The 13,923-nt window shown below is 55.9% G+C and overlaps 1 protein-coding gene across 1 annotated transcript in view; it reads left to right on the top strand.

Moving 5' to 3' along the window:
* Nucleotides 1-13,923, top strand: part of ANO1 (anoctamin 1) — a 198,083-nt gene that overhangs the window by 85,164 nt on the left and 98,996 nt on the right. Inside the window, exons 2-3 of the mRNA XM_008017193.3 lie at nucleotides 2,401-2,573; nucleotides 11,598-11,930. Of these exons, the coding sequence (XP_008015384.3) occupies nucleotides 2,401-2,573; nucleotides 11,598-11,930 (506 nt within the window). The remainder of the gene's footprint in view (nucleotides 1-2,400; nucleotides 2,574-11,597; nucleotides 11,931-13,923) is intronic.

Here is a 13,923-nt window from a genome sequence, read left to right as displayed (position 1 = left end):
GAAAAAAAGAAACATACTGGCAATAGCAAAGAAAGTGGAGTCTTACAGGCAAGCCGATGCCTTCAGCCTGGCTACAGAATAAATCACAGAAACCAGAGGTTAAGCACTGTTTCTTGAGTAAAGCCACAAGTGGTGCTGTCGGGGAGAGGGTGGGGCCACCCTGCCTAGGAGATGGCCCCTCAGCAGGCAGCCCCCGAACCCCAGAACCCTCTGGGGCCAGAAGTGTCACTTCTCAAACCTTTGGGAACACCAACGTGTCCAGATTTGGCCAAGTATATTTTAACTTTTTTTTTTTTTTTGCGGCAAACTGCGCCTCTTAGAGCTCTGGAAGGTCCTTTGCCACTCGAACATAAATGTGAAAAGACAGTACATTAGTATTACACAATGTTGCTTGTTTACCAACAAGGATAAGCAGATGGAATTACATAATCCTCTGTATGTGCGTGTGGGATTCTCCCAGCCCTGGACACTTGAACTTTTAGGGGCAGAGGCTGTGGAGCACTGTTCCTGGCATGGATTTGGCCAGCCTGGGGCACTTCTCCAAACCCTCTCTTGCTGTCCAAGGTGCAGACAAAGGGTCCTTTAGGGCCACTCAGCGCCCGTTGGCACCACCAGCCTGAGAACCGAATAGCCCTTCCTGCACTGCCCCAAGTTCAAGGAAGTCACGGACTTGTACCTAAAGGGGGGAGTCCCACTGAGGCACCAGGAAAGGGGAGGTCATGACAAGATGACAGTAGTGGTGACAGCAGTCACCATTGCCGAGCCTGGCAGCTTCAGGCACGCTGAAGAATCCCATGAGAAGGCGGAGGCTCTGAGGCCCAAGAGGTTCTGAGGCCAAAGAGGCTGGCACAAGGTCACAAGGTCACAAGGCTGGAAGGTGCCAGAGCTGGCGCTAGACCCCAACCCCATCCTAGCTGACTCTAGGTTCCATGCTTGGAACCATGACATGCTGACAACATTGTGGCCTTGAAAGACAATTTTCTAATCACTTCTGTAGGCCTTGAATGTTCCCAAGTGGCCATTTAACAAGCAATTATTGAGCACTGGCTGTGTGAACCTAGTAGACAACCCACTGTAAAATGAGACGGAATGAATGAAGTGCTCATTGAGGTTCAGGTAGGTTCTCTGGGTAGAGAGGAAGGCCTGCATATTTGGGTGGGAAGGGGACAGTGGGGGAGAATCCAGGACTTCCTGCAGGAGGTGCTTTCTGATGCACACCATGAAGAACTCATAGGATGCCAGAGGCAGAGGGACACTTTATTTCCACTGGATGTGGTTGCCAGCATGGCCCCTGGGGCTTCACCTGAGTGTGGCTGTCCCCTGGGGACCTGCCTTATTCTCCTTAGGGGAAGAAGACTTGAAGATCTGCAGTGTGCCAGACCCCTGCTAGGTCCGGGGGTGAGAGAGATCAAAGCCACCATCCCACCCCACTCCCCTGCCCCTCCAGAAAGCAGGACAGCCTCGCCCAGCAGTGGGGAAAGCTCTGCAGGAGCCCCGCCCCGCCCCACCTCAGAGGATGGGGACTGGTCCTTGGCCTTCCTGAGCCTGGGTGTCCTCTGCAAAATGAGGACCCGCATTCCAACCCTGCAGGTGCAGGGTTAAATGAGATGATACACACTCACGCCCCGCATCGGGGACGCTGCACACGCCTGGGCACAGAACAGTAAGCGCTCCGTAAACTGGGGGGACACCGGTAACATCAGTGGGCTCCAGAGAGATGACTGCCCCGCGAAAGACTCCCCCAGGAGCGCGGGCAGCTGGAGGGGGTGGGTCGGCAGGAATCAGGCAAGCTCCCTGGAGGAGGTGAGCGCTGACTGACAGCAGGAGTTTGCCAGGGTGGAGGGAAAGGGGCAGAGATCCAGACTCCAGTCTCAGAAGCTTCGCTCCCCCGGAGGCGGAGGTGACCCGCCACAGAAGCGCCTGCCACGCAGGGACTTTATTTCAGGTGGGGCTATACTGAACGTTCCCCCCTTTCATACCCGGTATGAAAACCCTCAAAAAAATCCAAAGGGGCACTTTCCCTGGATAAAAATAAAACTTGGAGGGGCCCGCAGGAATGGAATACTTTTTCTTCCTGTGTTTAAATTTCTACGGAAAATCTGACCCGCGCGGCCACCGCCCCTGCCATAGGCGGGCGGAGAGCGCTTATATCTTTAAGGCAAAGGCGGGCCGGCTGGCGTCCAAGTTCCTGACCAGGCGCGGGCCGGCCCGCGGGACCAGCAGCCGGGTGGCGGCGCGATCGGCCCCGAGAGGCTCAGGCGCACCCCGCACCGAGCGCGCGGGCCGGGCGGGCCAGGGCGGCGGGCGGAGCGGGAGGCGGCCACGTCCCCGGCGGGCCTGGGCGCGGGGAGGTCCGGCCCCCTGAGAGCGCGCCGCGAACGCTGCGGTCTCCGCCCGCAGAGGCCGCCAGGGCCGTGGATGGGGAGGGCGCGCCGCCCGGCGGTCCCAGCGCACAGGCGGCCACGATGAGGGTCAACGAGAAGTACTCGACGCTCCCGGCCGAGGACCGCAGCGTCCACATCATCAACATCTGCGCCATCGAGGACATCGGCTACCTGCCGTCCGAGGGCACGGTGAGTGCGGGCGGCCGCGACCCGGGCGGGAGGGCCACGCACCTGCACCGCGGCGAGGGCGGGAACCGGACGGCGGCGGGGCCTCCCGGGACCCTGGGGGGGGGGGTCCCGCACCCTCTGCGCAGGGTTTGTGGCGCCCACCCGCGCACGTGCGTGCCGGGAAGGGCGCGCCGGCCCCGGTCAAGTGCGTGCGCCCAGCCTGCGCTCTGAGCGTTCCGAGCGCAGCGCCCACTCAACCCAGCGCAGCACCAGGCCCCCAGGCATGGCCTGGCCCGGGAGCTCTGCGGCTCAGAAGCCGCCTCGCCCGGGGCTGGAGCTCGCAGCCCAACCAAGAGCTCACAGCTGGCGCCCTGGATGGGACCTTCCCTTCCTGGCTCGCGGCCAGGGGTGCCCGTTGGGGCAGCCAGGGGGAGGGTGATGGTGGGGGTCTTGGGCGAAGGCCAAGTTGGTCGCCACTCCACGACGATGGTAGCTACCAGGCCCCACTGCTTCACTACCCTCTGGAGTCAGAGCCCGGGGTCCTCACTTGCCAGAAACACACATTGCGCCCAGGGCACTGGGCGTGGTACCCCGGCATTGGCAGCGAAACTCTCAAAGCCCAGGGTGTCAATCATTGGAGATTGCTTTCTACCCTCGCCCCTGTCTCCCCTGGGCGTCCAGGCCTGGTTCGGGGGGGGCACTCGTAGGAAGCCAGTCATGTAAGTTGGGGACCCCATCCTGAGGTCCCCAGTATCCCCACCGCCCTCCCCAGGGCCAGACCCAGAGGTCTAGGGAGCCCTACGTTTTAGGGAAGGAGGTGGGATTCTCCCAGGAAGGGTTTGGCATGAAGGATAAAGTTCGCTGGAAGAGGATAGGACAGGGCTGGGACTGGCTATCTCCTCTCAGGGTGAGGGAAGCTCTCAGCAGCACTTTGTGGGACCTAAGGACGGAACTTCCTTTCTGCCTCCTTCCCCTGCAGACCCCATCAAGGCCCCTCTCCGGGAGTCAGGCCCAGCAGGGCTGCTTCAAGCAGGATAGAGATGGCCCTGGCTTATCCCTCTAGTCTCTGGGGCACACAGAGAGGCGGGGAATGAAGCAGGGACAAAGCTCCTGCTTTGGGTCTCTGTTCCAGCAACAGCAGGGACTCTGGCCTTGGTCAGGCCTTGTACCCTTTGGGTCACAGTGAAGGGGGTTGGCCTAGGGGGCATCTCTTCGGGAACGGAGATTGCACAGAGCTGCCAAGAGCACTGGGAACAGGTGTAGATGGAGAGGGAGCCTACCTGTGAGTCACAGGACTGGCCGGAGGAGCTCAGGGATTGCCATTTGATCAAAGCCATGTGCCAGGCCATGCTGGCCCCTGGGCACCCTTAAAGAATGAGACAGAGAAGGCTCCGCCCATCTGGAGCTTACTTAAGAAATGGTGATGGAACGTTACCTGTTATCCACGGCAGTGACAGGGACAATTCCATAGTGCTAGGCCAGTGCTGTGCCTTAGCTCATGGAACTCTTACAACGTGTGAGGTAGGTGCTACTACTACAGGCAAGGAAACTGAGGCCCAGAGGAGCAGGTGACCAGCTCCAAGTCACCCACCAGCTGGGAGGACAGTTAGGAAGGGCCCAGGACACAGACCAGGTAGCTGCAGAAAGTCTACCTGAAGAACAAACCTTCTGGAGAAGAAGCTAATTCTACCCCATAACAGGTGGGGACTGCGTCCTTCAAAAACATTGCGCATTCAAGGTCCAAAGGTGGGGCCGTGGGGAGACCAGCCAGGAGCCAGGGGATGGTAGTGCTGGCCAAGGTGATGGAGAAATGGATGTTCTGGGGGGAGATTGGACAAGACCTGATGGTGAATTGAATGTTCAATAAGAAATGGAGCCTTCCATGAATAGCCCCCGGTCTCCAGTTTTTGTTCCAGGACCCGTTGCTTATCCAGACTCAGAAACTTTCAGCCTCCTGTAACCCCAGGTGAAGGCCACAAAGTCTGCAAACAGGCAGCTGGGCCCAAATGAGACCCTCAGCTCTTAGATTCCACACACTACTTCCACTGCACATGCTTTGTTTTGTGAGCTTGGAAGGCTGAATCAGAGACGCTCGCTGCGGGAGGCAGAGCCTGGGAGCAGCATCTGCCGGTAGATGGCCAGACAGGCTGGAGGCTGCAGCCGTGGAGCAGGGGCCTGTTGGTGCGGGGCAGGCTGCATGGCAGGGAGAGCCTCCCAGGGCATCTCTGGCACTACTCAAGCCAACAGTGGTTGCTCAGTCATTACCCTGAGTCACCCAGCGAAGGCGGCTCTGTACACACCAGGGCCAGAGGGCGTGGGCTGCATTTCAAAAGTTCCTATCCCGTTCTCAGGCGTGCAACTCATACATGCACAAGTCAACCACAAGATAAGTTCATCCGATTCAGGCTGCAGTTCCCAGCCTGTGGCTTTTGCCTCACCTCATTCCCAAGTTCAAGGGTGGAAATCGTTTCATTGTTTCTGTGCATTGAGATATAAGAAGAAATGACTTGAAAGCTAGAGGCCAGGTTGGACACAATTGGTTTCCATTTCCTTCTGTTAATCTTTGAGTGTTTCTACTTTCTTCCTTGAAACTGGTGGCTGTCTGTGGCCTGGGATCTTAGTGCCCCGAACAAGCCCAGACACTCCAAAGATACCTGATTTGCTGGTATCTGCCCAGTATTTCCTGGTTTATCCACTGTGGGAGATGATCTGCTCATAAATTATGCATCGTGTCCCATCATCATACATTGATATGTAGTGATCTGATTTTAAAAAAATTTTTTAGAAGACAAGGGAAGCTTAAAACTGATGTTCCCTTCTTAACTATAATTTGAAAAGTCTCAAAACCAAAAGAAATTTTACAGGTCACTGATTTCATTTAGCCCATTTTCAGAGAAAGTGAACATTGTAGATTCCCTTGAGTGATCAAGATATTTCATACGGATATTAATTCAGTTCCTGGAGCACCAACTCCAGAGACAAGCGGAAGAAACCAATGCCCAGAGTCCCAGGACAGTGTTAAAGGTTAAAGGTCATAGGATTCCTTCCCCGTTTCTGCTGTTTTCTTGGAGTTTGAGGAAGGGGTTCACAGAGGCAGGTGTGGACCAGATATAGGCTGTCATTCATGGTGCCTGGGACAGGGCTTCCGGGACACTCCTGCCACGAAGGGAACCTTCGTCCTTCACATTTTCCCATGTGGCCTCAGGGAAGTATTTGTCTTCTACCATTTTCCTATCTTCCTTAGGGAGGCACCTTCCAGGAGTACCTCCCTCCGTTATGCAGAAGGAAGTCTTCAAAATACCTTCAGATTGTCCACCACATTTTATCTCCACAAGAATCCTGTGACCTAAGTCCAGATGTCTTTGTCGGCATCTCACAGATGAGAAAATGGAGGCTTCCAGTTGGGGGTTGTGGTATTGAAGTTGCTGGCCTGCCTGGGTCTCAGCTTCTGTATCCTTGGATCTGATGGCCACAGCCAGCCACAGTATACGAGACCCAGCCTCTGTTATTCGTTCACACATGCCCACATTCATTCATTCAGCAACCACATATTCAGTGCCGACCATCAAAAAGACGAATAAGAGGGCTGGGTGCCATAGCTCCCACCTCTAATCCCAGCACCTTGGGAGGCCAAGGCTGGCAGATCACCTGAGGTCTAGAGTTCAAGACCAGCCTGGCCAACATGGTGAAACCCCCGTCTCTATTGAAATTATGAACGTTAACCAGGCATGGTGGTACGCACCTGTAATCACAGCTACTTGGGAGGCTAAGGCACAAGAATTGCTTGAACCCAGAAGGTGGAAGTTGCAGTGAGCCGAGATCATACCACTGCGCTCCAGCCTGGGCGACAGAGCAAGAATTCGTCTCGAAAGAAAAGATGAATAAGAAACCCCTTGCCCTCAGCAAAAGTGCGCCGAGAGGTTGCTTGCGCCTTTCTTAAGAATACCGAAACAGAAATGTTCTGAAGCTTTCCCAGGCCTTCGAATTTGGAAGTTATGCACGAAGTCTCACCCACACCCCTCCCACTGCAATTACATCTTTGCCTTTTTTCTCCCGTTCTACACAAGAAAGGCACCCACTCCACTGCTCCATGGAAGGACACCATAGAGTCACACGCCACCAGGGTGACCGCACTGGTCCTTGTTGTACATTCACCTCCTGACTCTCTCCAAGCCCAGCTCAGGATTGCTCGCCAGACCCTGGGAGCCTCCCAGCCCTTTAGAGTATAGACGGGAGAGAGCCCACACCTTACAAACTAATACCTAAACAGACAAAGCAGCTTATCCAGGGCCACACAGCCCTGGGACCGAGTCAGGCCCTGGGACTCCCACACCTGTGTTTGATGCTGCCTCCTGCTGGTCCCAGCATCACATCCAGCTCCTTTTGTAACTTTTTAAAGTCTGGATTTGGCACTGCTACCATCTTTCACTTGTGGTCCACTCTGGCCGCAAGATTTTTTCCCCCTGTCCTCCCCTAGTTCTTTATTTGTGCGTGTGTCTCAGTTCCCAATTAGAGCAAACTTCTGTTGAAGGTTCACTCTATGCTAGGCCCTGCTGTAGACTCTTTATAAGATATAAAGGATTCATCCTTCCAGCAACCCCATGAGGGAGATCATATAACATGAGGGAGGTCTTAGGGATATGGAGAGACAAAAACACGAAGCTGTGTGCCTGGGGTCGCACAGGTGGTTAGTGGCAGAGCTGGTGTTTGAACACAGGTAGGAGGATGCCCACTCTTGATCAGGCCCTGGTGCTGTCTCCCTCCACCGTACATGGGAAGTTAGATGATGTTTCTGCTCCCCAAAGACTGTCAGGCCCCTGAGGGTAGGCGTGCCCCTTGATAGGGCCCCAGTGGACAGATGGTGGGGTTTCGTATTGAACCTGGTAACCTTCCCTGTTTCACCCTGATAAAGGATTTTTGGCCACTCCTTAGCATAAGTCCTTGCTTTCTGGCTTGAAGGGATCCCTGTGAATTTCCTCCCTTTTTCTAAGGATTTGTTTGCTATTACCATTATCCCTGCCAACTAGGGGTGTTTATGGGGCCCAGAACCGGGTTCTGAGTCCCTGTGTACTGAGGTCAGGTTGGAACTGTGTTCTAACACATCTCTAGACAGTCTCTGGCTGGGCCTCTGGGGTCCTGCCATCCCGCTTTGGGGCTAATTTGCAAGTTGAGAACTTATGGGTAAATGGCTCAGAGACAGTCCCAACACAGACAGACCTGCAGAGGCCAGAAGAGCTGGCCACTTTCAGATCCCAGAGGATGCTGGATTTGCCCCGTGCCCTGAAAACCAGGTTAAATTACAAAGGGTTGAGAAGGACAGAAAGGTCATGCAGGGAGGGACACAGCGTCTGCAAAGGCAAGGAGGAGGGACTGGAGAAGGCCCGGGGGAGGGAGAGAGGAGGTTGGGTAAGGCAGTATGGGGAGGAGATGAGGAGGAATAGCCGAAGCTCTCAGGTGCGCCTGGGACTCAGGCAGGTGTGCCCTTCAACCCCTCGAGACCCCGTGTTCACCTGTTGGGTGCTGGTGCATTCCCTGCGCATGGGTTCGTGTCTTCCAAGAGCAGCTTCTGGTTGGGCTCTTTTGCCCACTCAGCCTTGGGGAGAGAAAAGCACCTTTAGTCGCCAGCTCCTTGTGACCCTGCCCTTGTCTGACCTCCCTGAGATGTTAAAGGGAAGGCATATCTGCCATTGGGTGGCGGTCGGGGTGATAGGGATGGCCCCAGGCGCCTGGCCCCAGAATTAGATGGAGCGTCCATCCCGGCACGTTCTGGCCAGTGTGTGCTGAGCTTAGCAGAAACCATCATCCCCTCGGTGAAGCCTCCCGCCGTTCCTCATTTAGCAGAAACCGACCCTGGGGCTCAGAGTATCCAGAGCCTCCCCCAGGCCTTGCAGCTGGAGAGGGGCCAAGCCTAGATGTAGACCCAGGTCTGGCTGACTATAGGGTCTACCAGGAAGCCACTGCCCCGTCGCGGGCTGGCCTCACCCACTGCCCCACACTGTCCCAGACATACCTGTGGCCTGGTGTTGCCCAAACCTTCCCCACTAGCCTGTGCTTATCTGCTGTCTATACTGGCCCTGCTTAACCACTGCCTCAGGCCCCAGGACAGAACTGAGGCCCGCTAAATGGCTGCACTCTCCCCGTGCCCCTCAGCACCAGAGACAGAGCCCTGCACTGGGGTCAGCCAGCAGGAGTCTGGTATTCAGGGCCACTGAGCTGGGCAGCTCACCCGTGGGAGCCTCAGTTCCCTCCAGGTCAAATAAGCCTAACTATAGTAACCCCTTCGTAGGGTCAGTTTGTGGAGACTCAGTGAGATGACATACCTGGGCTGAGAAACAGTGTCACCCTGAGTCGCGGCTCCTACACCTTGGGCGTGCAGATGGGACTTGAGGCTGAGCTCAGCCTCCTGCCTGCTCTGTAACCTGGGCTGTCCTGCCCTGCCGGGCCTGTTTCCTCCTTGGCACATTGAGAAGAATAGCTCTTTCGTGCTTCTCCTGCAGAAGGAATGCTGGCCTCCTCCGTGCTGGCTGCAGACTTGCGATACTGGGGTCTTCCATGAACCCCGTCCTTCATGGGGCTGGGCATGGGAACCCACTGCCCTCCCCCACCCTGCCCCCTGAGCCCTCCCAAGCCACCCACCCACATGGGCGTGGTCCCAGCCCCTAAGCACCCTCAGACTTCGTCACAGAGGGCAAACTGGGCGGGGCATGCACACTGAGTCCAGGTCCTCCTGAAGGCCACCAGCACAGCAGGGCCCTGTGTTACTGTAGAGAGAAGTCAGTTGCTTAGTTTCAGCCTCCTGCCGGCACCAGATGCTGACCGGGCCCTCCCAGGCGGTGAGCAAAGCTGTTTCCAGGAAAGGCATCCTAGGGCCAGAGAGGCCAAGGTGCCAGGGACATGGCCCCACCTGTCCCCTAACCAGGGGTGGAGGAGTCTAGACCCTTGACATCAACACCTATGAAAGGTGAGGCAGGCCCCAGCCAGCAGCCCTGGCCCAGAGCCTCCTCTCCCCTTCCCCTACAACTAAAAAGGACAGCCTCCACTCGAGGCCTTCCTTCCCCCATCCCTCGCTGCAGTGCTGACCTTTTGGTGAGGGGCTCCACCCTCCGGCTTCCCTGATGCAGTTTGGGTTGTATACAGCCCACCCGCCTCAAATGAGGGATTCGCCTGCCCCTTTTCCCGACCAGTGCACAGCCATTTAGAGCCATGGTGCAGCCAGAGGCTGCTCGGGGGCTCCGGGTGACCACGTGGGGAGACCCACCAGGCCAGCGAGGCCCAAGCGCAGCTCTGTCCAAAGACCACGGGTGCTCAGGCCCTGCCTGGTGCAGCACGCCGTCCCTGCACTCCATCGGGGAGGCCCTCTTCTCGGATGATGCCCCCCGGGGACTGATAGTACCGTAGGGAGCGTCCTCACATAGCCACAGGAACCTGAGGTGGAAACCAGCTCGAGGGATGAGGCGCAGCTCTGTGGACCATGAGCAGCTTGGAGTTGCCGGTTAGGCTCTATCCAGCATGGCTTTATTTATTTTTTCTTATTTCGGAAACCCAGATTGCCGATCGACCTGTCTATCTTGATAACCAGTCAAACCCCTCGGGAATTCCAGCAATGCAGGCTTGGCTTTTGCCACAGTCCGTCACATTGCCACTGTGGGAATATCTGGTTGTTAAACCAACTGCTCCACACTGCGATCTCCTGTGGCCCCCTAGAGTCCTTCAAACAAATAAGGAAACTGAGGTGGGGCAGGCCCTGTAGGAGCCCTAACCCCGCCCCCTTGGTCACCCCAGGGCACCCACCAGCGGTGCCCATCCATTCCATACCAGTGGCTCGCTGTCCTCTGCACCCAAAGGTGACCGACCGTGCAGGTGCTACCGAAGGCCACGTGAGGGGAAGGCGCAAGTGCAGGGGCGTTAACATCCCAGGAGTGACCCCCAGCCAACAAAGGGCCAGAGTGGGTGCATGATCACCCAACTTCCTCACCCTCTGGGTACCGGCTGTGGGGTGTGCCCTTCAAGGTCACTCCCAGGGTCCCCAGCAGGACGGAGCCGAGCTGCACATGGCAGTGGCCGCTCCTTAACCCACCCCTGTCAGCCTCTCTCCCCTTCACCCTACTCCGGCACCTGAGATCACCTCCCAAGTGAAACACTTGCACCCCTGGCCTCCGCTCAGGCTCCGTTTGGGGGACAGCCCTGACTAAGATGGCGAAAGCCTCACCTCTGGACACACAGCTCGTCAGTGGCCCTGTGACCACCTTGAATGGCACTGCCTCGCGCTGGCCATCAGAGATGGAGATTTGCGCGCACAGAACCTGGGCTCAGCTCTGCCTCAGCCCCATCCATGTACGTAGGGAGCCCTCATTCACTTGGTAGCTTTTGCCATAGCTTTTGTGGTGGTTGGGGGATATTTTGTTTGTTCGTTTAATTTTTAATTTGGGTGGGTACATAGTGGGTGTATAGATTTATGGGGTACAGGAGGTATTTGGGTACAGGTAATGCAATACGTAATAATCGCCTCATGGAAAATTGGGTATCTCTCCCCGCAAGCATTTCTCCTGTGCGTTACAAGCAATCCAGTTATGCTCCTTTAGTTACTTGTCCATGTACAATTAAATTATTATTGATGATAGTCCCCTGCTGTACTATCAAATACTGGGTCTTATTCTTTCTTATTTTTTTGTACCCATTAACCATCCCCTACCATAGCTTTTTGCAAGCAGCCAGGGAGGTTCCTGACACCCAGCCTGGTCTAGTTCCATAGACCAGGAGGGCTTCTGGGGAACCATATGTGGCTTGACACCCTCATGACCTCATGAATGATTAGCAGGGAATACCTCCTTCTCGAAGGTCAGCTCCCTGAAGACAGGGTCTTCTGCTGTGTTCCCAGGTGTATCTCAGCCCCTAGGACAGCGCCTGGCCCGTGGAGGGCGCTCAGGGAGTGTTTGTTGAATGAGTGAGTGTTTGTTGAATGAGTGGACGAAGGGAGTGCGCATGCTCCAAAGGCCCAGCAGCAGCAGCTCGATGGTGAATGGATGCCTTTTCTTCCACCCTTAGCTGCTGAACTCCTTATCCGTGGACCCTGATGCCGAGTGCAAGTATGGCCTGTACTTCAGAGACGGCCGGCGCAAGGTGGACTACATCCTGGTGTACCATCACAAGAGGTCCTCGGGCAGCCGGACCCTGGTCAGGAGGGTGCAGCATAGTGACACCACCTCTGGGGCTCGCAGTGTCAAGCAGGACCACCCCCTGCCGGGCAAGGGGTCACCGCTGGACACGGGCTTGGCCGAGCCCCCGATGGACTACCACGAGGATGACAAGCGCTTCCGCAGGGAGGAGTATGAGGGCAACCTCCTGGAGGCGGGCCTGGAGCTGGAGCGGGACGAGGACGTAACTATCTCACTGCGCGCTGGCTTGTGGGGGTGGGCTGCGTGGGGGCAGCAGGCGGCGGCCGCTTTCATCGTCAGAGGGTGCGATGCCAGTGTCTTGTTTTAGCTTTAATCTGTTCTTAAAGAACGGGCAGACGGGCTGGGCGTGGTGACTCACACCTTAATCACAGTACTTTGGGAGGCTGAGGCGGGTGGATCACGAAGTCAAGAGATCGAGGCCATCCTGGCCAATATGGTGAAACCCCATCTCTACCAAAAATACAAAAATTAGCCGGGCGTGGTAGCAGGAGTCTGTGGCCCCCCTACTTGGGAGGCTGAGGCAGGAGAATCGCTTGAACCCGGGAGGCAGAGGTTGCAGTGAGTGGAGATCACACCACTGCACTCCAGCCTGGCGACAGAGCGAGACTCTGTCTCAAAAAAAAAAAAAAAGAAGATAGATGGGGCAGACAAAAACGCCGCTCTTGTTAAGCTGGGGTAGAAATTGCTTTTGAACAGCCTTGGGGAGTCCCAACCCGCTCCTCCGGCCACATCTGCTCTGGGAGAGGGTCTGCCCTTCACAGCCACGACCTTCAGGGTAGAGCGTTGCCTGCTTCTGGTCAGCTCCTTTCCTGGGAAGATTTGCCCCATCAGGGGAAGGGAGGACAAAGCTCTCCTGGGAGTCTTCCTGGATGGCGTCAGCCCTTCTCTGGGCCTCAGTTTCTTATCCGTAGAGTGAGGAGTGGGTCTGGCTGAGCCCTGGGAGTCCCTGGTGCTCTGAAGTCCGTGGCTCTGTAACGCTGTGCTCTGAAGCCCCGCTCCCTAGCAAAGCCTACGAATCTTCCTAGGAGAAAGATTTCTAGAGAGAACAAAAGGTCGAGCCACCTCACATGCCTGGCCGCCGCGGTGCCAAGGGTGCAGCTATGTGCAGAGAGAATGACTTTAGCAGCCCTGGCACAGCGGTGCTTCCTTTAGCGGCTCTGCTGGCTGCTGTGTGCTCCCCGGCTGACATCTTAACCTCTCTGTGCACAGGAGCCCTTCCTTCCATGAATATTGGGGGAAGGGCCCCAGCCTGCAGAGCCATCACTGTGCGAATGACCCAAGAATCAGCGAAGTCTCTAAAGCACGTCGAAAACAGAAAAAGTAGTCGGCAGGTTAACTTAGAAACCATGGAGTCCCCTGTGAATGCTGAAAATGAATGTTGGCATTGGTTTGATGTTCCATCCACAGGCACCACCGTGCCTTTAAATCACAAATGCTTTTGGTCCAGTGATAAGAATGTCCTCGGAGTATTTAGACCAAAAAGCAAGTTAAGTAGGGAACCTGGAGTGGAACCAGGGGCCTGGTAATTCTGCCTGACTTCTGCCAGATCCCTGACCTTCCACTTATCCCGATGGAAAAGCTAGGCCTCAGTTTCCCCATTTGTAAAATGGAGATAGCAAGAGTTATCACTGAGTGATAACTGAGTTATCATAAGTCTCTGTTTTGTGACAAGTAGATACCGCTTTTCTTAAAAACAATCGAACATGCTCCGTGGGGCCTGCCCGGACCTTGGCCTAGTGAGTCAAAGGGTCATGTTTAACCTGGGGCATCTGTCTAGGTCTCCTTTCGCCTTCCTGAGGTCTGGCAAGCCGTCAGGAGACTGTGAGTTCGGCCACCCAGGCGGGTCCCTTTGGGGTTTCGAGGGCAGGGGAGGAGCCTTACAAGTTTTGATGATCAGGAAGCCGAGATTTGATCCTGACAAGGATTCAGAGACTTTCTCCCTCCCTGCCTGACTTTGTCTTAGACACTTGGAAGAGGTGAGCAGTGGATTCCTGCTGGGTTTTCTCATGGTCCTACCCTCCAGCCCTGTGGCTTTCAGAACAATGCGGCCACTATACAGGGTTGGTTTCAGCTACAGGGTTGGTTTCAGCATGTCAACTTATAACTGGAGGAAGGAATCGGCTCCATCAGGGGCACAAGAGACCAGGGAAGTGGTGGCCGGGGCCACTCTCTGGGAGCTGAGGCTGAGAGAGCTG

This window comes from Chlorocebus sabaeus, chromosome 1, assembly GCF_047675955.1.
Source record: "Chlorocebus sabaeus isolate Y175 chromosome 1, mChlSab1.0.hap1, whole genome shotgun sequence".
Lineage (NCBI taxonomy): Eukaryota > Metazoa > Chordata > Mammalia > Primates > Cercopithecidae > Chlorocebus > Chlorocebus sabaeus.
The sequence above is the reverse complement of the archived record's forward strand: the minus strand, read 5'-3'. Positions and strand labels throughout refer to the sequence as shown.